This window comes from Panthera onca, chromosome E3, assembly GCF_046562875.1.
Source record: "Panthera onca isolate mPanOnc1 chromosome E3, mPanOnc1 haplotype 2, whole genome shotgun sequence".
NCBI classification, from domain to species: Eukaryota; Metazoa; Chordata; class Mammalia; order Carnivora; family Felidae; genus Panthera; species Panthera onca.
The window spans coordinates 9,738,110-9,761,864 of NC_138354.1; the positions used below are offsets into that span (position 1 = coordinate 9,738,110).

General features: G+C 52.3%; 1 protein-coding gene and 1 long non-coding RNA gene across 4 annotated transcripts in view; one reads left to right on the top strand and one right to left on the bottom strand.

Moving 5' to 3' along the window:
* Positions 1 to 23,755, top strand: part of HIP1 (huntingtin interacting protein 1) — a 148,382-nt gene that overhangs the window by 110,129 nt on the left and 14,498 nt on the right. For all 3 annotated transcript variants that reach the window (XM_060649222.3, XM_060649220.3, XM_060649221.3), the window contains exons 5-20: positions 4,263 to 4,343; positions 6,614 to 6,690; positions 7,179 to 7,240; positions 10,235 to 10,375; positions 12,501 to 12,558; positions 15,803 to 15,878; positions 15,988 to 16,128; positions 16,467 to 16,564; positions 16,925 to 16,997; positions 17,649 to 17,832; positions 18,602 to 18,690; positions 19,059 to 19,175; positions 20,705 to 20,806; positions 21,053 to 21,196; positions 21,672 to 21,807; positions 23,559 to 23,645. In XM_060649222.3, coding sequence (XP_060505205.3) covers positions 4,263 to 4,343; positions 6,614 to 6,690; positions 7,179 to 7,240; positions 10,235 to 10,375; positions 12,501 to 12,558; positions 15,803 to 15,878; positions 15,988 to 16,128; positions 16,467 to 16,564; positions 16,925 to 16,997; positions 17,649 to 17,832; positions 18,602 to 18,690; positions 19,059 to 19,175; positions 20,705 to 20,806; positions 21,053 to 21,196; positions 21,672 to 21,807; positions 23,559 to 23,645 — 1,666 coding nt within the window. The remainder of the gene's footprint in view (positions 1 to 4,262; positions 4,344 to 6,613; positions 6,691 to 7,178; positions 7,241 to 10,234; positions 10,376 to 12,500; positions 12,559 to 15,802; positions 15,879 to 15,987; positions 16,129 to 16,466; positions 16,565 to 16,924; positions 16,998 to 17,648; positions 17,833 to 18,601; positions 18,691 to 19,058; positions 19,176 to 20,704; positions 20,807 to 21,052; positions 21,197 to 21,671; positions 21,808 to 23,558; positions 23,646 to 23,755) is intronic.
* On the bottom strand, positions 14,722 to 15,795 carry LOC132689456 (uncharacterized). Its single transcript, XR_009615018.2, has 2 exons — positions 15,408 to 15,795; positions 14,722 to 14,915 (listed from the first exon to the last, which is right to left on the bottom strand). It is a non-coding gene; the product is annotated as an uncharacterized LOC132689456 (long non-coding RNA).

Consider the following 23,755-nt stretch of genomic DNA (forward strand, 5'->3'; position numbering starts at 1 on the left):
ACCTTCACTGATACATCCTAATCGCCCAAAGTCCGTAGTCTACATTATTGTTCACTTGTGGGGTTGTGGTGTTGTCTATTCTGTGGCTTCGGACAGATGTATCATGACACACATCCATCACTGTGGTATCGTACAGATGAGTTTCACTGACTTAAAAATCCTCTGTGCTCCACCCGTGCATCCCTGCCCATCTCCTGCAGCCCCTGCCAACCACTGGTCTTTTTACTGACTCCACAATTTTGCCTTTTCCAGAGTGTCCTGTAGTTGGAATCCTTTGGTGTGTAGCCTTTTCACACTGGCTTCTTTCTCTTAGTAACATGCAGTTGAGGTTCCTCCATGTCTTTTCATAGCTTGATAGCTCATTTCATTTTTAGTGCTCAGTAATACCCCATTGTCTGAGGGGACCACGGTTTATCCATTCACCAACTAAGGGGCGTCCTGGTTGCTTCCAAGTTTTGGCAGTTATAAATAAAGCTGCTCTAAACATCCACATGCAGATTTTGTCTGGACTAAGTCTTCATCTCCTTTGGGCAAAAACCAAGGAGCGCCATTGCTGTATTTTGTGGTAAGAGTATGTTTACTTTTATGAGAAACTGCCACACCATCTTCAAAAGTGGCTGTATGCTTCTGAATTCCCACCAGCAATGAATGAGAGCTCCCATTGTTCCCTATCTCCTCACTGGAACTTGGTGTTATCAGTGTTCTGGATTTCGGCCATTCTTGTAAGTGTGCACTCCTATTTCAGTGTTGTTTTAATTTGCATTTCCTGGTGACACACGACGGGGAACGTCTCTTCACATGTTTATTTGCGGTCTTCTTTGTGGTGAGGTGTTGGTTAAGGTCTTTGGTGATTTTTTTAAGCAGGTTGTTTGTCTTTTTATCGTTGACTTTTTCTTTTAATTTTTTTTAATGTTTATTTATTTTTGAGAGAGAGAGAGAGAGAGAGAGACAGAGAGAGAGAGACAGAACACAAGCTGGGGAGGGGTAGAGAGAGCAGGAGACACAGAATCCAAAGCAGGCTCCAGGCTCCGAGCTGTCAACTAGAGAGCCCGAAGCGGGGCTTGAACTCACGAACTGTGAGATCATGATGTGAGCTGAAGTCGGATGCTTAACCGACTGAGCCACCAAGGTGCCCCAATTTTTATTGTTGAGTTTTAAGAGAATGTTATATAATCTGGATAACAGTCCTTTATCGGCTACGTTACACTCTGTGGGTTCTCGTTCTGTTAACGGTGATTTTTGCAGACTTTTTTTAATTTTAATGAAGTCTAGCTTGTCAGATATTTCTTTCATGGGTCATGATGTTGGTGTTCTAGCTAAAAAGTCATTGCTGGGGCACCTGGGTGACTCAGTTGGTTAAGTGTCTGACTCTTGGTTTTGGCTCAGATCATGATCTCACAGTGTGTGACTTTGAGCCCCTCATCGGGCTCTGCACTGATGGTGTAGAACCTGCTTGGGATTCTCTCTTTCCCTCTCTCTCTGCCACCCCACCCCTGCCCCGGTCAATCAATCTCTCTCTCTCTCTCTCTCTCTCTCTCTCTCTCTCTCTCAATAAATAAACTAAACTAAACTAAACTAAAATAAACTAAACTAAAATAAAATAAAATAAAATAAAAAGTCTTTGCCATACCCAAGGTCATCTGTGTTACCTGCTAGGGTTTTTTATAGTTTTACATTTTACATTGACGTCTATGATCCATTCATCTTTTGGTTTTTGATCCTGGTGCGTTTTCGTATGAAATACAGCTGCCTTTGATGAGCATAGTTTCACTTTGTCTTTCTGCTACTTTCTAATTTTTCCATGATGAACAAGTATAATGTGCAACTCATAAAATATGATTTTTCATAGAAATGAATACATTAGGAAATACTGTCATCTCTGGCATTGGTATCTTTAACTTCCTCTGATGACCCAACTCCCTTTGGTGCCCTTTGAGGCATGTTCCAGTGGGGTTCCTCTACCTTAGAGGATATAGATGCACCCAGAAGAAAATGTAGAAGTCAGACCTCAAGTGAGAACTACAACTATTCAGCTCAAGGGTCCTTTGTGCCAGGGCGCCTGGGTGGCTTAGTCGGTTAAGCTTCCAATTTTGGCTCAGGTCACAATCTCACAGTTCGTAAGTCAGGGCCCCGCATTGGCTTCTCTGCCATCAGCACGGAGCCCACTTTGCATCCTCTGTCTCCCTCTTTCTCTGCCCCTCCCCTTTTCTCTCTCTTTCTCCCTCTCTCTCTCTCAAAAGAAAATAAAACATTAAAAAAAGAGAGTTCTTTGTGCCACCATGTCCTTCCTCCTTTGGGTATAACTGGGAGTTCCAGGCATCACCCTGCTAATTCCAGCTTCTTCCCAGACACCCAGGACACGACCACATGGGCAGCCTCCATGGGAATGCTTATTCGTCCCCAGCCGGGATCCATCCCATTTCAATCCCCCCTCCATGCGGAATGTTCTAGCCTCTCTTAGTTTGCTGGAGTCCATCTGGAGGAGGTGTTTCCTCTCCTGCAGTTAGAGAGAGAGAGAGACAGAAGGAAGGAAATGGCTTGTAGCCAGACTGTGATTACTAAGGGTGGGAGACTTTAAATTCTTAAATCTGAAGCCTTGTCTAGAATTCATGCAAAGGAAGTTCTCCTGTGTGTACACAAGATGATACCGTAAGAATGTTCGTTGAAATAGAGCTTATAACAGAAAAACTTGCCTACAACTAAAACATACAACACTAGGGAGTTCGTTCGATAAATTACATTACACACGGATAATAATATCACTGAAAATAATGGTACAGGAGAAAATGTGAGAAGATAGAGAAAAAGAAGTATATTAAGTTAAAAAATGGGGGCGCCTGGGTGGCGCAGTCGGTTAAGCGTCCGACTTCAGCCAGGTCACGATCTCGCGGTCCGTGAGTTCGAGCCCCGCGTCGGGCTCTGGGCTGATGGCTCAGAGCCTGGAGCCTGTTTCCGATTCTGTGTCTCCCTCTCTCTGCCCCTCCCCCGTTCATGCTCTGTCTCTCTCTGTCCCAAAAATAAATAAAAAACGTTGAAAAAAAAAATTAAAAAAAAAAATGGGTTCCATTTTTAAATTTTTTTTATTTAATTTTAGAGAGAGTGAGAAAGGGAGAGGGGCTGAGAGAGAGAGAGAGAGAGAGAGAGAGAATCCCAAGCAGGCTCCTTGCTCAGTGTGGAGTCTGACGCAGGACTAGGAGCCTGATGCAGGGCTTGGTCCCATGACCCCGGGATCATGACTTGAGCCGAAATCAAGAGTCTGGATGCTCAACCAACTGGGCCGCCAGGTGCCTCCCATTTTTAATTTTAAAATAAAGGTAGGACGCAGAGGATTTTTAGGGCAGTGAAACTATTGTGCATGATACTGTAATTGGCAGGTACAGGACATTGTGCATTTGTCAAAACATAGAATGTATCACACCAAGAGTGAATCCTAATGCAAATTTCACTTTGGATAATAATGATGAGTCAGTATAGGTTCATCGGTTGCAACAAATGTCCTCTCTTGTGCGGATGTTAACAGTGGGGGAGGCTATGTATGTGTGGGAACAGGGGGTATATAGGAGAGCCCTGTACTTTTGGCCTAATTTTGCTGGGAACCTAAAACAGCTCTAAAAAAAACATAATGTCTATTTAGGGGCACCTGGCTGGGTCAGACAGTACAGCATATGACTCTTGATCTCGGGGTCATGAGTTCAAGCCATGTTTTGAGTGCAGAAATTACTTAAATACATAAAACTTAAAAAAAAAAAAATGTCTAAGGGCTCCTGGGTGGCTCAGTCAGTTATGCGTCTGACTTTGGCTCAGGTCATGACCTCCCAGTTTGTGGGTTCAAGCCCTGCGTCAGGCTCGGTGCTGACAGCTGGGAGCCTGGAGCCTGCTTTGGATTCTGTGTCTCCCTCCCTCTCTCTCTCTCTGTCTCTCTCTCTCTCTGCCTCTCCCCCCCTCAAAAGTAAACATTAAAAAAAATTAAAAATAAAGAATATCCATTTTAAAATAGGTCTATTTAAATTGAAAAAATTAGATCAAATAACACTTTGTGCCCCAGAATGTTAGCCATGATTGTATCTTCTGTCTAGATGAAGGCTGATGTGTGTGTATCTGTACTTGTCTGTGTTTTCCAAATTTTCCACAATGGCCATTTGTTGTTTTCCAGAATTGAGAAAAAAAAAAAATCTATGTATTGTTTATAGAAGTCCCGGCCATCAGTCTCTCACCCAGGTGTTGTTAGTGGTGACCCTTGCTTTCTTTTCTTTTCTGGAAAGGGCCACCTGAGTGAGGGCTATGGACGGCTGTGCAGCACCTACCTCAGACTGCTAAGAACAAAGATGGAATATCACACCAAAGTGAGTCTGCGGACAATTCTGCCACCGCCCCCGGCTCCCCCAGCTCCTCCCCTACGGTCCCCTGGCACCTCCCTGAGCCTGTCAGGTCTTTACGGGAATAAGGCAGCCCAGGGCCCCTCAGGGAGTGTTTGTACCATATCCAGTGAGAGAAAGAGATTTCACACGACAGCTGCAGTCAGGCCCCCGGGATGGGACACGGAACCGGGCGTTTGGCCCACGTCTCCTGCCCCTTCTGGAGAGGAACCCGGTGCCCTGGGTTGCCTTAGGAAGGTGTTTCAGAAAGCACCGCCTCGACTGTTTCTAAAAACGATCCCTCCATTTTATATAGTGAGTTTCCACACAGAACCTTCTTTCTGTCCACGTATGGCGTTAGACAGTATTTCTTATGCGCCTGATGCAGGTAAAACCATTGTGCTCGGTACCAAGTGGCACATAAGGATACATAGGAAGGGTCGGCCGGTCAGGAGTGCACCGATCAGTCAGAGGGAGGAGGCTTCTTACCTGCAGCACCCTGTAACAGTGCACAGCGGTCACTTGAGCCTATGGAAGGAGCCACAGATCACATTAGTATGAGGAACAGTCAGGAGCAGGGTGGCAGGGGTGGGGGGTGGCTGGGCAGCTCGGTGAGACCATCTCACTCAGAGTGGAAGATGGTCAGAGCCTGATCGAGACGGTGGTCCCTGGGACAGGCAAGAGCGGCAGGGACTCTCTGAAGACTGGCAGGAGGGGTGGGGGGCAACAGCTAGGGAGATGTGGGGCCTGTGGGAAGGACCTGGGCAATAGGAAGATGCACAGGAGCCCAGGGAGACAGTGAGGCCACAGGTGCTCTGGACTGAGGGTTTCAGGAGGACAGAGGACAGGAGCGCGTGTCTCCTTGTGTCCTATGTGCTGTCCAGCGTCTAGCCCAGAACAGGCGCTCAATCAGGACTGCTTGGATGAGTGACAGAATCAACCAGAACCTATATCGGATCGAATAGCACACAAGGAGGGCTGATCCTGAGTCAGGAAAGAGCTGGCCCCTCCTCTTTTGAAGCTGCAGAAACAGAAGGTCAGCTGGTACATTCAAAACAGGGAAGGGAGTGAGAAGAAGGATGCACAGGGAGTTCCAGTGATGTCAGGAGGAAGGCACGTGAGGAGGGTGATGGCATGGGCACCGGGTTTGAGAGCGGGACTGTTTGAGGTCAGGACAGTCATTGATGGATTAGGGAGCCCGTCGGGGCCAGGAGCAAGGACTGTGAAGGGGCTCCAAGGCTGGAGAACATGATTAAAGGGTGACTCCAGCTCTGAGTCCCTCTCCAGGGACATTGGCAGCTGGTCCTCAGCACAAAGATCCAGGTTCACCAGGTTTTGACAGCAGTGTGGTGGAAGGACAGGCAGCAAGAAAGGCAGGGGACCAGGGGACCAGGTCTCTGTAATGTCCAGCCCGAGCGAGGAAGTAAACATGGCCAGAAGGGGGCGCTCAAGGAACCAGCCAGCTCTGAGATGGAGGCACAGGAGCGGTGAGCGTGGGGGCAGCAGGGGACAGCCGGGCAGAGGGCCAGTGGGCAGCCAGGAGGTGCCTGAGTGGAGGATCTCTGTCTCCCCGTGGAATTGAGACCCCCTTGATGGAGCAACCACCCATCTGTCTGTGCCCATCTACACCTTTCCCTTTGCCACACTGGGGAAGAGATAATGATACGGATATTTGACAAGATTGCTGATACGTAATAATTTTTCCTGACTTTGGGGGTGCATGATGTAATGTTTTCCTACCTTCAAGTTTGTTTTACTCATTATGTTTCCCTAAAGCTAATATCCCCTCCCCTCCCCCCCCAAACTCCCAAGGGCAGCTTCAGAAAGTGGCAGAAGGACAGAGGGAAGCATGGGTAGGACTCAGAATGTACTGGCGGTGCGCGAATGCAGCACTGTCTGTGCTTCGTGGTTGGTTGAGGTCCGACCGCTGTCCCGCTGGCTCTCACTGCAGCACCAGAGAGCATCTTTAGAAGAGGGTCCCAGGACCCAAATTGTTAGGACAGAGCCCTGTCCTGGCTCCCAGAGAGGGGTGGAGCCTTTACCTGTGATGATGGGCAGTGGATGTCCTTTGATGTGAGCTGGTCAAGGGGTCTGTGTGTACGTGAGGTTGTGTGCCCTGACAACCCCCAGGAAGGATGTCGGTGTTGCACGAACAGAATCAAGCCTGCTGCTCCCCGAACTCAGTGTAGACAGTTTGCCTGGTGTCGGCTTAGCTGAGGTGCTCTGTCCTGACTTCATTCCTCTGCCTGCCTTGCCAGAATCCCAGGTTCCCTGGCAACCTTCAGATGAGCGACCGGCAGCTGGACGAGGCTGGAGAGAGCGACGTTAACAACTTGTGAGTGGACGTCCTCGTGCGGTGGACCCAACGGGCAAGGAAGCTCTTGTCAATGTTGCCACTTCTGGCTGGGGTCACACAGGGCCTGACGGCAGGGACAGTGGCTGGGGTGGGGCGACTTAGTGCCGGTGCCCCATCCAGAACCCTTCCAGGCTGTCCAGGGTTCACTTCTCAGTGTCCCCTTCTGCCCTCCCACCCCAGCGTGGTACCTGCCCTTCCCCTCTGCCACTGTCACTGTGGAATTCACCCTGTTTGATCTTCAGATGGCCTTAAGACCCATGTAGGCGGGGCTAGGGATTGGAGCTAGTGTGTGGGTCTGTGTGTGTGTCTGTGTGTCTGTGTGTGCGTGCATATGCTCGTGTATGCATGCCTGCCTGCAGGCAGGCATGCACATGTGCACCGGGGACAGAGACAGAAACACAGAGCGTGGGGAGGGAAGCCTTGGCCTTGGGCTATGGAGTATAAGCTCTCTTTCCTCTTGGGTCCAGTTTCCAGTTGACAGTGGAGATGTTTGACTACCTGGAGTGTGAACTTAACCTCTTCCAAACTGGTGAGTCTCTCGCTCCCGTCTGGCCTAGGCTCTTCTGAGAATTGCCTGATTCCAAACTTTGTTCCCGGCTTGGCCCAGCCGTCCTAGCCCCTCTCTCCCTACAAGTTGTACAGCGCAGGCCAGGAAATGGGGATACCCACACGCTATCTCTGCTCTCTCCATCCCCAGTGCAGGGAAGGACTGGAGCTCTTGGGTATTTTCAGAGTCAGTGATTTCATTTTGAGCAGAATGACCGTGCCCCCTACCCTGCCAGCTTCCCTCTAGAGGCCCAGGCCTCCAAGAGCCCAAAGACCGGTTTGGCCTCTTTGATAACCTCTGGACTGTGGCCCCAGCACCGGTCGGTCCTTTGTCTGCTACTCAGCTGGGCCGGCAGTCGGGACCGATTTCCGCTCAGGAAGAAGAGTTGCTGTGTGCTGTTTGGTCAGCAGCTGGGGTTGACCCGCCGGTCGAGTTGAGTTTTGGCCAAGTCCGTGTACGAAGCCCCTTGCTACAAGCAAGGGGAGTTGGCCACACTTCCGGGCTCCCTTCGCTGAGAGTTCTGGTGCCTCCCGGCTGTCAGCCCCTCACACTTCCCTGACAAGAAATCAGGAAGGAAGCAATCCATTCCGTTCTCTCTGGTGTCCCCTCTTCCCTGCACCCTCCCGCCCCCAGCATGGCTCCCCTTCCTTCCCGGGGAACAGAAGAGCCCGTTTTCTAAGATTCACCATGCGTCACGACAAGCGTTCGGCTCCGTGAAAGAGTGGATTCCAAACTGCAGGCATTCGTGCACAAGCTTGGCGACCTTCTCAGCGTTTGGACGTGTGGGGCCCACTCCTGGGGTTCTGATTTCCTCAGGAAAAAAAACACTCTTTCACCCTGAATTACAGCTTCTTCCGCATGTTCATCTGTACAGGAGCTCGCAAATGGCCTGTTAACCAGCCAGCGCTGTACTGGGTCGGCAAACGCCTTCCTGCCTTGGCCAGTCAGTTCAGGGCAGGTCATGGTGAGAACAGCACCACACACAGTTGGAAACCGTGGTCTGTAGGAGAAATAAGACGCTTGGCCTGCTAGCCACCTTGTCAAACAAAAGTCAGTAGTTGAAACACAAAACAGAGTCCCCGCCCTAAAGCGTTCCCAGCCAGGTAGGAGAAATGGTGCGGATGCGTTTTTTTGAATGCATCGGCAATGTTTGCACAAAAGTACACCAACAACTGTATGCTGTCGTGGCTGCCTTTCAGTTACTAGTGGTGGGTGGGGAGGTCCTATGGGGATAATTTAGAATTTGTCGACACTCAGCCTCGGAATGTGCTTAAATCTGAATGCAGGTAGGAGTGATATTGCAGGGGTTGTCATCCTTGGGGGAGTCCTGTCCAGAGCCTGCCACTCAGGTGACCCGAGGCCTCTTCCGGGCCTCCTCAGACCCACCTGCCGCTGCTGTAGGGGTTATGGGAGAGCAAGTCAACTGTTTGAGCCTCTATGGGGGTCGCTTCCGGCCCTGACAGACTTGAGTAGCCACATGTGGCTAGCATATTGAACAGCTCCTACAGATACTTCCGTCGTCACAGAATTCTGTCGGACGGTGCTACCAGGTGATTCTGCTACATGAGAACCACTCAGCTGGGAAACACAGTTTTCAACCCTGGCTGTGTATTAGAATTACCTGGGGGGCTTCGGAAACCTACCAATGCCCCAACCCTACCCCAGAACAATTAAGACAGAACGGGAGGTAGGGCGGTTGCAGGCAAACATTAGCAGGCTTTAAATTTCCCCCAAGTGATTCTGATCAACCTGAAAGCCAACTCCTTCAATAGGTACAAGACCTTTTTGAGGTATGTGCGCTTTGAACCGTCTGCATTTTACAGAAAAGCATCTGGAGGCACAGCGAGGTTGAGGAACTTGTCCGTGGTCACACTGCTCTAGATGTTACTGGATGCCAAGGGGCATTCCTGGAAGGAGGCAGGAATTCCTGGAAACCTGGCCGCCTTGCAGTGACAGCTGCTTTTAATTTGTGTCAAAAAGAAAAACTGTCTTTTAATTAGAACTGTTGGGTTGTTTTTTCCTTTTTGTTTTTTGTTTTCAGCTGCCAGAATAAGCCAGTTAACGGGGATTAGCAGTCTGGGAAGCCAGAGTACAGCAGTTCTGGGCTTTCCCCCGGGGCAGTCCCACTCACTGATTTTTTTTCATTGCTGGCCATAGTGGAGTCTACGCAGGCGGTGGGCAGCCACTGTGGGAGGGAATTCGGCCCTGGCCACTGCTGTGCGCGGAGGGTCCACGGCCAGGGGTCCGGTTACTTGGTTTAAGAACAAGGGGGTACGGGGGCGCCTGGGTGGCTCAGTCGGTTGAGCATCCGACTCTTGATTTTGGCTCAGGTCATGATCTCACGGTTTGTGAGATCGAGCCCCGTGTCAGGCTCTGCGCTGAAAGCATGGACCCTGCTTGGGATTCTGTCTCCCTCCCTCTCTCTCTCTCTGCCCCTCCCCCCCGCTCACAGTGTCCCTGTCTCTCAAACTTTAAAAAAAAGAACAAGGGGTAGGGGGCGGAGGGTAACATGGAGGGGTCTGTGGAGCGAGACACTTAAGGGAATGACGTGCGGTCTGGAGCTCAGGAGAGTGGAGGGCAGTACTTCTGCTGGCCAGCCCCCCAAGGACCAACAGCAGCCTTCGATCCTGATGGTTCATCCTCGGCCCTCCCAGATTCTCCAGTTGTCCAGCCAGGGCTCCTGCGCATGTCCCCTTCTGGTGTCCCAAGTCGCTGTGGCAAGCCACCAGGAAGCCAAGGCTGAATTACTCCCTCCTTTGTGCTCTGATCAGTGTTTGATTATTTTCCCCTGCCTTCGAGGGACTCACCCTCCGGTTCCTCCGTTTTCCTCTCCCACAGGAGTGTTGTAAGGGGTAACCGCACCATGTGACCCAGCGTGTGCACAGAGCAGGTCCTCGGTGCGTGTCTTCTGCCCCCTCCGAGAGGGTCACCTGCAGTTTCCTGCCCCTACCACCTGTCTCCCTTTCTGTCTCCTAGTGTTCAATTCCCTGGACATGTCCCGCTCCGTGTCAGTGACGACAGCTGGGCAGTGCCGCCTGGCCCCGCTCATCCAGGTCATACTGGACTGCAGCCACCTGTATGATTACACTGTCAAGCTCCTCTTCAAGCTCCACTCCTGTGAGTACGCCCGGCCGGATCATCTCTGCGCGCTTGGGGCGGGAAAGGGGTCGCAGCCTGAGGCTCTCCCTGGAGAAATGCGGTCCCCTCAGCGCCCTTTCTCCTGCTGCTCTCAAAGGCCCTAGAGCTCCTGACCTTCTTAAGAGTGGAGATGAGCAGGGCACAAGTTTTGGTGTGCCCACTCACCATAGGGTTTCCTAGGACGGTCCTTTCCCTCTACCTCTGGCTTTATCGCACCTCCGTCCGTATGTGTTGTGTATCCTGGGACCCACACAAATGATGCCAGACCCGGCCTAGACCCACAGGAGCAGGGGCACAGTGGTTTCCAGAGCGTTACAAGTGGCATTTTGTGGGGAAATAAAAAAAATATAAAACAGAGCTGCTCTAGTAACCGGAGGGCCACCCCCTACCCAGCCAGACACCCCTGGGATGCTTTCGTAGATTGTATTTTGGAAACTACTAGTCTCGTGGGTGTTCTCATGCTTTCACGTGTGCTTCTCGCTTAAAACGGCGTGTGTGGGTCCTGCCCCTGCAAGGTCTGCGTTGGTCAGTCTGGTAGGTTAGGGGTCTTCGTTATTAAACCGTATCCCAGATGAAACTGATGTGGGTGGTTTCTGGGCCACCCTCGGAGGTGTTCACCACGAAGGATATACACATGACGGAGAAACAACAAGAGTCGAGGCCCGAGTGGATACTAGCAAGGTTTTGTGGCCCTGGAAAAGGGGACAGGATGAATTTTAGAAGACAAGGACAAGGGATCACTCTAGAACTGTGGTCACTGACGAGATGCGGATCTGGTGATTTAGACGGGACGGGGAAAGCGACATTCAGTCTGGTTAGTCTGGGAACAGTGGAGGAAGGGAGGTTGGAAATTCGACGTTCAAGCGTTAGAAAGGCATCGAGGCAAGTGGACGCCCCTGGAGGGGCACAGGGTGGACTGAATGCCAAGAGAAGAAACGCAGTTGCCCCACAGAGTATATACTTCTCTAAAAATGAATGTTTGATTTTAGAATAGTTTTTGATCTACAGAAAAGTTGTAAAGATAGTTCAGGAAGTACCCCTATACCTTGAAGCGAGTTTCCTCTGTTGTTAAGATCTTACATGAGTATGGTACATTTGTCACACTTAATGGACCAATATTGACACACGACTCTCAACTGAAGTCCAGATTTTATTCAGATTTCCCCAGTTTTTACCTCATGTGCCATCCAGGACGCCACATTACATTAGTCTTTGTGTCCCCCTAGGCTCCTCTTGGCCGTGACAGTGTCTCAGACTTGTGACCTTGACGGTTTAGGGGAGAATCGGTCCGACACTTGTAGAATGTTCCTCAATTTAAGTCGGTCCGCTGTTTTTCTCACGACTGGGGCTAAGGGTTCTTGGGAGAGAGATCACGGAGGTACAGTGCCATCGTCATCCACCGTTTATACTTGGCATTCTGAATTCTCATACATTTTGCATGTGCTCCCTATTTATACCAAACATCACCTACCCAAAAATTACTAAAATGTAAATTTAAGGAATAAAGCAAGAAATAAAAGGATCGCTGAGCTGTGATCTGTGGTTGAAGTACACAGAGTGACATAATCTGGGAGCAGAAAGGACCTCAGAGAGCCCGCTCTGTAGGGGCGGAGGCCGGCGCTTCGATGCTGCCACTCGTCCAGCATCATGCAGTGGCAGGGCCGAACGAGCACCGGACTGAGATCCTGAGTGTTGTCCGCAATCTTTGCCTTCGCACAGCCAACCTCTCAGGCAGGCTCTCTGGATCCCTTCCGTCCCGCAGCTTGGTCAGGTCAACCACGGTCGCTTCTGTGGTCAGGGACACAACTTCCAGCCCACTGTGCCCAGAATGGCTTGCACTCCGGGAGCAAACAGGAGGACAGATTTGAGGGACAAGCGCCCCCCACCCCGGGTTCCCTGCGGGTCCTTCTGGGCCCCTTGGTTACCAATCCTGGGGCAGCTCTAGGCCAGGAATGCCCACCTCCCTCCCCGCCCCCCCCCCCCGCACTGGCAAGACTGGCCGCAAGCCCCAGGGTGGCTGGTCCCCTCCTTCCAGAGCCCCGCTGTGGCTCACCTGGTCCTCCTGTGGTCCTCTTCCCTCTCACTCTATTCCAATATCTTCCAGGTCTCCCAGCTGACACCCTGCAAGGCCACCGGGACCGCTTCATGGAGCAGTTCTCGAAGTAAGTGGCTTATGGGAGAGAAATGAAGGCGAATCCAAAAACTGCTATAAAATCAATTAATCCTTGTAAGAGCACTTGCTTTATAACGATTGAGGATTGCCAGTATCTGAATGGCAAAGCAGTAAAGTGAGGGAAAGTAAGTAGGACAGCAGCAAACCTACCACTGGCTGGGGAAGCTATCTGTTCTCTGATAAAAACCATACACACGTGTAGAAGAAGGCGATTCCGTACATCCATTCATCACCTGCTGTATGCCCAGGGCTTCACCCTCTGTTTCCTCTTCTTACATTCTCCTACCGCGTAGGGTCTTACACCATGTACATGAAAAGCAACGCCCAGATATGTGTCTCTAGCAGGGCCTTGACTCCGAATTCCAGTCTCACATACCCGATGGTCCGTCTGACATCCTACACCAAACTTACATCTCAAACTGAACTCTAGATTTCCCTCCCAAAGTGTTCTCCCCAGTCTTCTCTATCTCAGTAAATGCTGCCACATCCATTTGGGCCAGAGACCGGGAACTCCCCATTTTCCTCATCCCCATCCCCCACGTCCAGTCTAGCAGCAGGTTCAGCTGATGCTCTGCAAATATATCTTGGTTCCAGTCATAGCTCCTATCTCTCTGGCTGCCATTGTTGTGTGCCAGGACCCTCCAATATGGCGGACACCCTGAGTTTCCACTGCTGCCCCCTGCAATTCTGTCCTCCCCCAGCAGTTAGAACAACCTTGTGAAGACATCAGTCCCTTGCTCAGAACCTTCCGGTGGCTTCTTGATTACACCAAGAATAAACTCCAAGCTCTTCTCCGTGGTCCCCAAGGCCCTGCTTGCCATCTCTCACCTCGTCTCCAGGGCTTATGAGGTTTCGGCCACACGGGGTCTTCTTGTTCCTGGAACCTACCCAGCACATTTCTCTGTCGGGGGCTTAGGGCTTGCCATTCCATCCCTGGGGATGTTCTCCCAGCCTGGCCAGCTCTGGATCATCTTCCATCACCTCCTCACAAAGGCATCTCTGGCATTAAATCTCTTAAGATTTTATTTTTTATTTTACTTTATTTTATTATTTTATTTTATTTTTATTTCATTTTTGAGAGAGAGAGAGAGAGTGCACGTGCACACAAGTTGGGGTGAGGGGCACAGGAAGAGAGAGAAAGAGAAAGAAAGAATCTGAAGCAGGTTCCACACCCAGCAGAGCCCGATGGTGGGGGGCTGGATCCCACGACCGTGAGATCATGACCTGAGCTGAAATCAAGAGTCTGACTCTTAACCGACTGAGCCACCCAGGCCCCCCTTAAATCTTAAATCTCTTATTTAAGTTGGGTTTTCTTCACCTCCTGTTCCTCCAACCCCAACCCCGCCTCCCCATATTCTCCAGGCCAGTGCCTTGTTTCTTTCATGGTTCTTAGAACCAGCTTTATTTCTGCTTGACTACCCATTCTTACGTCCCTAGCTCCTGATACGTAGCAGCCAGTTACCCATAAATATTAGGATAAATTACTAAGCGAGGAAGCCAGGTGTCTTGTCTAGAAGAGGAAGAGATTATCTGACCGAGGGATAAATTATTCTGTGCATTTGGGCAAGATGATCACTGGTGAGGCGAGAAGTACAACTCAGCTTTCGATACGTGTGCCCCAGAAGAGGGGAAGGAAGCACGAGAGAGAGGGAGAGAGAACCCAGGTGCCGAGAAGGGCACTGGGGCTCGGCACGCTGTATTTGACCCTCTTGTTTTGCCTATTAATTTCTTCATCCCTGACAATAGAGGAAAAATACCCACCAAATCCCAGGCTTCTACTGGTTCCGAGCCACAGTCAGAGGACAAGTTCAGGGTTTTGCTCACCTCCCGGTTTCCTTATTCCATTTGAAAAGCCTCATATGTTTATTCTATAATAAATGACTTATTAAATCCTAGGAGACAGGCCCTGGGGCTGATTTCCTGGAATGGTAAATTCCAGTAGCTTATGAAAGCAGTGCGGCCTATTACTGTTGGCTCCAGCCCAGAAAGAGGGGGATGTGTGGTCAGGTGATTTTATTTCCTTTAATGTTCTCCTAGCTTATAAAAACTTCTGCCGTGAGCAGCTGTCTCACTTTCTCCTCTGCACAGACCTGGCAGCTCCCGGAGGCCTCCGTGTCGACGACTTGGGGGAAAGCACCAATGACATCACAGGGGCAGTTCCAGCCTTGGGGTCAGAATGGCTGACATGAGATCCCAGGGGTTTAGTTTATTGGGCTGAGCTGAAGGAGATTCTGAGAGAGGTTGCAGAGAGAGGGTGCTGAGACCCACGATGCTCTTTCCTCTCAGGAAATCTGTCTGGTGCCCTCTGCTTTCTGGGCCTTCCATGTTTCGATTGAAAACAGAGACCTGAAGACGAGAAAAAATATTTCGTTTCTTCACCCCCATATCCATCCAAGATTAGGACACAGTATAAATAGATTGCTTTCCTCCAATGAAGTCTTTCTTGATGAGTTGATGCCTCTGTGCATGGTACTGTGGTACCCCTAGCTCAGCAGGGCCCAGGCTCTGCCCTCTAGAGGCTTCTAGTCTAACTGGGAGGTAACACACAGCTTTAAAGCAGGGTGAGTTAATTAAAAGGAGCTTTACCTTAGTTTTGGGGTTGTTTTTTTTTTTTTTTTTTTACTTTTTTTTAATGTTTATTTATTTTTGAGAGAGAGAGAGCATGAGCAGGGGAGGGGCAGAGGGAGAGAGACACAGAATCCAAAGCAGGGTCTAGGCTCTGAGCTTTCAGTCCAGAGCCCAACACGGGGCTCAAACCCATAAACCGTGAGATCATGACCTGAGCTGAAGTCGGACCCTTAACCAGCTGAGCCACACAGGCACCCTGAGGAAATTTACCTCAGTAATGAAGTTCCCTTCCCTTTTCTTATGGTTAGGTGGTTTATCCTCAGAGAGAGTAAATTTATTTTCGTGTTATTCTAAGCCGAACATTCTTGGGAAGAGACATCAGCCAGACAACAGCGTAGATTCTGTGGTGACGCAGATCTTGTTCTGGGATGATCCACTCTTCCAGAGGATTCGGTCATTTGAATCCCTGTCTCCTGTGAGGACTGGCTACAAACGACCTTCCCCCTGTAGCATCATAATTGAAGCCCAGCGCCATGGAAGCCGTCTCCTTGACAGCCCACGCCTTTGGGCTGGGTGGGCAGCAGGAGAGCTGGGTGGCTGCAGTGTCCCCGACCCGGGGCTGGGGAAGGCGCCCAGCACCCCTGAGGCCCTTCTCCACCCCCCAGGTTGAAAGATCTGTTCTACCGCTCAAGCAACCTCCAGTATTTCAAGCGGCTCATTCAGATCCCTCAGCTGCCGGAGGTAAGCGTGCCCGGCCCCCTGGCCGTGGGAGCTGCCGGGTCCAGGGTGCTCGTAGAGACCGGCAGGCCTGGTCGGTGACGCGGTTCGGGGGCGTGTCTTCCCTCTTCAGAACCCACCCAACTTCCTGCGAGCCTCTGCCCTGTCAGAACACATCAGCCCCGTGGTGGTCATCCCGGCCGAGGCCTCGTCCCCGGACAGCGAGCCAGTCTTGGAGAAGGATGACCTCGTTGACATGGATGCCTCACAGCAGGTGCGGAGCGCCTCACTAGAACCCGAGGGGGGCGGGGTTGGAGCCCAGCAGGTGGCGTGCCCCAGGGGCGGCCCTTCCAGCTGCCCCATGCACACAGGGGAGAGGACGCGAGAGGCTCTGGCCAAGACCCTTTGACTGTAACCAAGATCAGCTGCCGTCTAACCCAAGCACTAACCTAGACTGAGCCCCCTCCCCCCGCCCTGTGGTCCCCGGAAGGGACCACAAATGGATTTGAACCCAGTTAAGAAAGGGTCCTTTTTCACATGTCACTCATCTGACCCCTTCCCGGAAGTCTCTGGGTCTCTAACTTTGTCTTCCCTCCCTTTTGGTCACCACAGAACTTGTTCGACAACAAGTTTGATGACATCTTTGGCAGCTCGTTCAGCAGCGACCCCTTCAATTTCAACAGTCAGAACGGCGTGAACAAGGAGGAGAAGTGAGTGGGAGCTGGGCACAGCCCGCGGGTGGGGAAACTAGGTGGAGCCGGGAGCCGGCTTGCCGCACCTAACCGGGGCGGGATGCTCCGTGACACGTGGGCCCCCTAGAGAAACGTCTTGACCCACAGCCCCGTGATCCCAGAGGGAAATCGAATGGGGCTGAAGTAACGGTGGACCCATGAGTGTTAGGTTCAGGTCTGGGAACACTGAGGGTCTTAGCATATAATTTATGGGATCTCAAAGCACTTTCCCCACATTAACACCAGCTTTTAACTTCCTCCTCTGATCTCCCAGCTCGCATTTAAAAGGAAAGGGGTGGAGGCGCAGTGGAGGCAAACTTGTTCTCCTTCTGTTCCCAGGGAACACTTAATTGGTCAACTCTACAGAGACATCAGTGAGCTGAAGGCACAGCTAGAGAACATGAAGACTGAGGTAGGACTCAGGCTGTGATCCGGTTCTGGGCTTCACCAGGACGGGACGTTTTCATACTAACTTCGCTTTGTCAGACCTCATTTTAAGTGTGTGGGTGGGGGGGACTCATTAGTAGAAATGCCCAGACCAGACAGACCTGGTCCTCTCGTGGTCTTGGTGGCACTGTGTTTCCACTCTTACTACCTCGAGAATGGCATCTAGGCCAAGCCCAGCATCCCCGTGGTGCTTGGAAAGACCTGTTCTCTTCCCATGGCGATCAGAAGGTTTGATTTGTAACTCTGGTGGCTGTTTGCGGAGGCCGGGGCAGTGAATAGGCCCGCCCCTCAGGCCCACGGCTGGTCGGAGGCTTCATTCACTGGGACAGGCACACATCGCCTCCTCCCTCAGGCCAGCTCGCCCACAACTGCTCCTAGGCCCCTAACAGGATCAGAGCTCCCCTGCTGTCACCCCGTGTTTGGCTGGGTGGCTTAGAATGAGCAAAACCCTCAACTCCCGTGAGGCCACGGGAGTGGGTTTGTTAGGCAAACTCGGGTACTTTATTGGATCAGCGCTGGAAACCCTGGAGGACCCGCTTCTCCCGCCCAGCCCAGCCCAGCCCGGCCGACCCCAGCGGTGCAGCCATGGGGCTCATTGGCTGAGTTCATCCCACAGAGCCAGCGGGCGGTGCTGCAGCTGAAGGGCCGGGTCAGCGAGCTGGAGGCCGAGCTGGCAGAGCAGCGGCACCTGCGGCAGCAGGCGGTCGACGACAGCGAGTTCCTCCGCGCGGAACTGGATGAGCTCAAGAAGAAGCGAGAAGACACGGAGAAGGCCCAGCGGAGCCTGACAGAGATAGAAAGTGAGTCTGTCGGGCTGGGGCTGAGGGTGGGGGCCGCAGGGTCAGGCTAGGCTCACAGGGAGGACGGGGCTGGGTGGCAGAGCCCCAGGTGATACATCTGTCCAGAAGAGCTGCCAGGAAGGACCCTCGTGTTGCCAGTCTGAGGGGGGCAGGTTAGGGCCCAGCAGGTAGAGAGCCCCACGTGCCACACTGCTCAGAATGCCGGGTCGGGAACCAGGAGGTGACGGTGGGGTGTCCAAAGGAGAGATAGCCTAAGAAAAACTTGCCATAAAAGCCAAAAACACTGATGAAGCAAATACCGTGTGTGTGTGAATGCCCAGGAGGCACGAATCAGTGCAGCCGTCAGAATCAGGTAGATTTTTTTTTTTTTTTTGAGGTTTATTTTTGAGAAGGAGAGAGAGCATGCGTGCATGCACAAGCAGGGGTGGGACAGAGTGAGAGAGGGAGACACAGAACCAGAAGCAGGCTCTTGAGCTGTTAGCCCAGAACCTGACGCAGGGTTCGAACCCACAAACCACGAGATCGTGACCTGAGCCGGTGTCGGACGCTTAACCGACTGAGCCACCCAGGCGCCCCACGAGTCAGGTGGATTCTTTTTTAAAGACCGCTTCCCAGAGGAGTTTATTTCAGTAGGATTTCCCAGGGAGCAGAAGGTGCATGCATTTGTGAAAAGAAAGGAGGATGTTCTAGGGACTCTGGCGTGTTGGAAGGAAGGCACGGGGTCCCCCAGCAGGGGTCCACTGCTCACCTTGGCCCCCTGACAAAACAGGGAGAGCCCAGGCCAATGAACAGCGGTACAGCAAGCTAAAGGAAAAGTACAGTGAGCTGGTGCAGAACCACGCCGACCTGCTACGGAAGGTAGGACCCTCCACCCGCCTCTTGCCCCGCGGCCTGGGCAGTCCCCACGCCACTCCCGTGCCTGCATCGACTCTGAGGGGCTCACCATCGTTTCTTGGAACCACAGCTTTTCAGGCTTCCTTGCCTCCCACGCCTTGAGCCCCACCTTTGATGCCAGCCCCGAAGGGTTTGTCCCCCGTCCTTGTTATTCTTCTTTTAAATACTTAAGCGTTGAGTATCTGAAGATGACAGCTTCATTCTGGCTTCTCTCCAGGTAGAAAAGTGATTACTGTGTCCAATAGCCTGAATGCTGTCATTTGTTCTAGAAGGGAGATGTTGTCCCCGAGATGTTACGCCTGAGATAAGCCCGCTGTTCTTTTCTCATCCAGAATGCAGAGGTGACCAAACAGGTGTCCGTGGCCAGACAAGCCCAGGCGGATTTGGAACGAGAGAAAAAAGAGCTGGAAGACTCTTTCCAGCGCATAAGTGACCAGGCCCAGCGGAAGGTGAGGGGGGAGAAGTGGCGGGGGGGGGGGGGGCAAGGGAGGGGCCTGCCCGAGTTGGAGGCGGGCCTGGGGCACTAGGCCAGTGGAAAGACTGCTCCGTGGACAGCAGAAGTGGGTTAGAGCCCTACAAGTGTACTACAAGAGGCGTGACGCAGGGACATGGTGTCCGATGCACAGGGGATTAGAGGCACGGAGTGACGAAGGGGATCCAGCTGAGTAGGTACGTCAGCAAAGGCTTGTCCAGGGTGAGTCCGGGAGGGTTGAGAGAAGTGAAAGCACCTGGGTGTCAGAGAGACTTGTGGCCAGGAGAACACCCATGAGTTGGGGGGTGGGTGGCAGTAAGAGATGTCAGATGGGGGTGCCTGGGTGGCTCAGTCAATTAAGCGTCTGACTTCAGCTCAGGTCATGATCTCGCTGTCCATGGGTTCGAGCCCCGCGTCAGGCTCTGTGCAGACAGCACAGAATCTGGAGCCTGCTTTGGATTCTGTGTCTCCCTCTCTCTCTTCCTCTCCCCTACTCGCATTCTATCTCTCTGTCAAAAATAAGATAAACATTTTTAAAAATTTAAAAAGAGGGGTGCCTGGGTGGCTCAGTCAGTTGAGTGTCCGACTTCGGCTCAGGTCATGATCTCGCGGTTTGTGAGTTCGAGCCCCGCGTCAGGCTCTGTGCTGACAGCTCAGAGCCTGGGGCCTGCTTCAGATTCTGTGTCTCTCTCTGCCCTTCCCCACTCACACTATGTCTCTCTCTCCTTCAAAAATAAATAAACATTAAAAAAAATTTTTTTAATTATTTTAAAAAGGAAAAGGATAGTGCCTTTCACTTTTCTGTGACCCAGAGTAGGAAGTAAAATTTCACAAAGCCGTGCTCAGCCTTACTGTGTGGATGCGTGTGGTTATATTTTTTGCTTTGTTTATTTCCTTTTTTAAAATGTTAGCTGTAAATTCTAATGGGTTGCAACGGGCTCTTCAAAAAATACCACTCAGAAAAGAAATTTTGAAAGAAGGGAATTGTTTCCAGATGGTAAGATGCAGCGACATAGCAGGCGTTGGGGTGGCTGAATTAACAATCCGGTTTTGTATCAGTAATGCTTCTATTTAAATAATAAGAAAGAACACCTTCTATGTATAAGAAAAAAGAACTAGTTCTACTTTAATTAGTATCATAAGCCGAAGCGTGACACTTGGGAAATGTCCCTAAAACTCCCGTCTTTGATATTCCACTTAGCCAGAAGACTCGTCACTACACTCTGGGTTCTCACCTCCTCCCGCCCACTTTTGGGCACATCCAGTCTTGCCTCCAACAGAGCACACAAATCTCCCATTGATAGCTTGGGGCTTGTTTTTGAGATTTTGTTTTTAAGGAATCCCTACGCCCAACATGGGCCTCCAACTCGCCACCCTGAGATTAAGAGTTGCATGCTCTACCTGCCGAGCCAGCCAGGCACCCCAGTAGCTTGGGGATTTTTACAGGTGTTTATCCCTGGCAACCAGCACCTTGATCAGAGTGCTCCTGCGTTTCTTCTCTTTCAGACTCAAGAACAGACCGAGGTACTGGACAACTTGAAGCAAGAACTTGCCACCAGCAAACAGGAGCTCCAGATTGTCCAAAGCAGCCTGGAAACTTCTGCCCAGGTGAGCATCACCTCCCTTCTCTCCCTTATTTTTTCCCCTCTGGCCCGGGCACTGCCGTCACCCGGCGGCCAGTTCCATCCAGCAGCTGGCCAAGCTGGTCCCATCCGTGTTCTGTGTGTGATTGGGGAGGGTGAAGGTGGCGGCTTAGAGATACCACCTGCTGTTCCGTGCGGCCCGCTGGTGGGTCTGGACTCCTGGGAAGCGGACAGTTTGATTCTCCCTCTTCCCACGTGGCCGACATTGCAGGCAGAAGCCAAATGGGCGGCACAGCTCGCGGAACTAGAGGAGGAGCGGAGCGGCTTGGTGCAGGCTGTGGCCCTCCGGGAGGAGGAATTATCTACTCTTCGGGAACAGCTGGAACTCGCCCAGCGGGAACTATCCAGCACACAGGCAAGTAACAGACGCCTGCTGGGTGCCCGGGTCCGAGCCGTGGGCCTCGGTGATGTATCCGTGGAGGCGGGGAGCTGGGGACGGTCTGTGAAAACCGTCTGGGGCCTCTGGGCTGATCGTGAAGGCATTCTGTGGGCACAGCACCGCACGCCGGCGTGCTCTGCATCACCCCCAGAGCAGATGAGGGACAGCCAAGCTCCCTGTCTTCACACGAGAAGCACTGTGCGTGGTACTCCCCCCAGGCGTGGAGAATGGGTTACAGGAGGTCCGTCCCCATAGCTTCCTGTGTTGCACCCCTGCGCACGCCCGTGGACCAAGGGAAAGGGTCGTTCTCTGTGGCAGGCGAACTGGCTTGGGCCTCGTTAGCCACAACTTGAGTTAAGGTGCCGGAATCCCAGCTGCATCAAGATGGCTGCTGTTCGAAGGCCCATGACGGGGTCTGTGTCAGATTCTCACCTCCCTGGACCATTTCTAGGAATCAGCGTGCCAGCTCGCCAAGGACCAACGCAAAATGCTTCTGGTGGAGACCAGGAAGGCTGCGGAGCGGGTGATACAAGAGGCCCTGCGGCAGCTGGAGGAGCCCCCTCTGATCAGCTGTGCCGGATCTGCAGGTATGTCCCCCTGTCCTGGTTGCACACGTGAATCCTTAAAGCCCGTTGCCGTTGGGTGTTGACATTGAACCCCAGCGACACTGAGAGCGGGGGTCCTCGGCCCGCTGCCTGTCAGAGTCTCCTGGTGATGACCAGCCCCCACTCTAAGATCAGTTCAGCCGGAAGCTGTGTGGCCCAGGGCCTCAGTGGTAGTTCTTTCCGAAGCCCCCAGTTGTGATAAGGACTGCTCTGTGCAGTGGGTCACGCTCACGAAACTCTCCCTGGGAGCAGAGCCCTGATGATGACTCTAAGCATCAGGGGGTGAAGGAGCAGATGGCCCTGCGTCTCTGAACAGAAAAACGTGGTCTGAATGAAGAGGTGGTTGCTCAGGAGCTTCAAGCCCACACCGGGAGCACCATGATGTATGGCGGGGCAGAAACAATGAGAATACCCATGCAGTCGCAGGCTATGAACGGGGCCCGCTCTGCAAGGTCAAGAGTCCTAAGGTCATGCGGATTGGGCAGCATTCGGAACTGGAGAAGCCCACCGGATGAGAGGAGGGCCAGGGGCGCCTGGGTGGCTCCGTCGGTTAAGCATCCGACTTCGGCTCAGGTCATGATCTCACGGTTTGTGAGTTCGAGCCCCACATCAGGTTCTCTGCTGTCAGCACAGAGCCCGCTTTGTATCCACCGCCCCCCCCCCCCTCAAAAATAAACAAAAGAAAAAGATGTAAAAAGGAGAGGAGGGCCTTCATGCACAGTAGGTAGCAGAGCATCCAGGCCCAGGACATTGGTGACGTCATGTGTAGTTGCTGGCGAAGTAACGAGAGGACCCACTGAGAACAAAGGCGGATGGAAGGGAACAGCTGATAGTTGATTTTCATTATCGAACAGAAACGTCTCCATTCGGTGACGTGTACAGCCAGGACTGTCCTATCTTTTTCGCCAGGGAAGCCATCTGTAATGGCTTCCATTACAGCAGCCCCAAATGAAGGAGCACACAGTGCCCCGCCAACCGGGGAAATGCCAGGAAATGGGGCAGCCATGGGCAGGTTCTGAGAAGAGACTTCATGAGCCGGGGGTTTGCCAGAAGAGGACAGACATGAGCAGCCAGTGGAGGGGCAGAAACGTGGGCATTGTAAGCGCTTCACATACCTCGGCCCAGCGAATCCTCACGATGGCGCCGTGAGGTGGTGCCGTTACTCTGTCTTCAGATGAGGAAGCTGGCATGGACGGCCTGAGAGCATAGCCAGCGATGGTGGGGCCGGGAGCCACACCGATGCAGTGTGACCTGAGTGCCCACATATTAACTCCTATGGGACACGGTCTCTGTGGACCAGGGCACAGAGGCACAGAGTGGGGACGGCTGTGTTGCGTGCACGGCATGAGCCTAGATTCGCCTCACGGAGCCAGGGGTCTGGGCTCGAGAGTGATGAGAGTCCAAGGGCCCTGAAAGACTTAACAGGAAGGCCTGGATTTGATTTGGCGGCAGTAATGAGAAGTGAGAGGCTGATTCTCGGCTGCTGACGTGGTTGCCCTGGTTCTTGGCTCAGGGACCAGATGGGCTCAGAAGAACAGCTTTTGAAGCTGCATTAAGAGAGTCGTGTACCTGCAGAGTCAACCATCTCCGCCCCCACCCCCCCTCTTAGGGCACCCCCCGCAGGGCTGAGGCCACTTGCTAGGCAGACTCATCCACTGGGTGGCTTGACCTCACGGGGAGAAAGTGACTCCAACACCAGCGGCTCTGACCCTGCCCTGTCTCCCCTCTCACAGATCACCTTCTTTCCAAGGTCAAGTCTGTTTCCAGCTGCATTGAGCAACTGGAAAAAAGCTGGAGCCAGTATCTGGCCTGCCCGGAAGGTAAGAAAGGCGAAGGATGGGGTCTGTTGCTAGTGACGGCTGGGCAGAGTTCAGAAACGCTTGCCTGCGGAAATAACCACCAGGCCCTATGCTCCAAGAAAGGGGTGCAT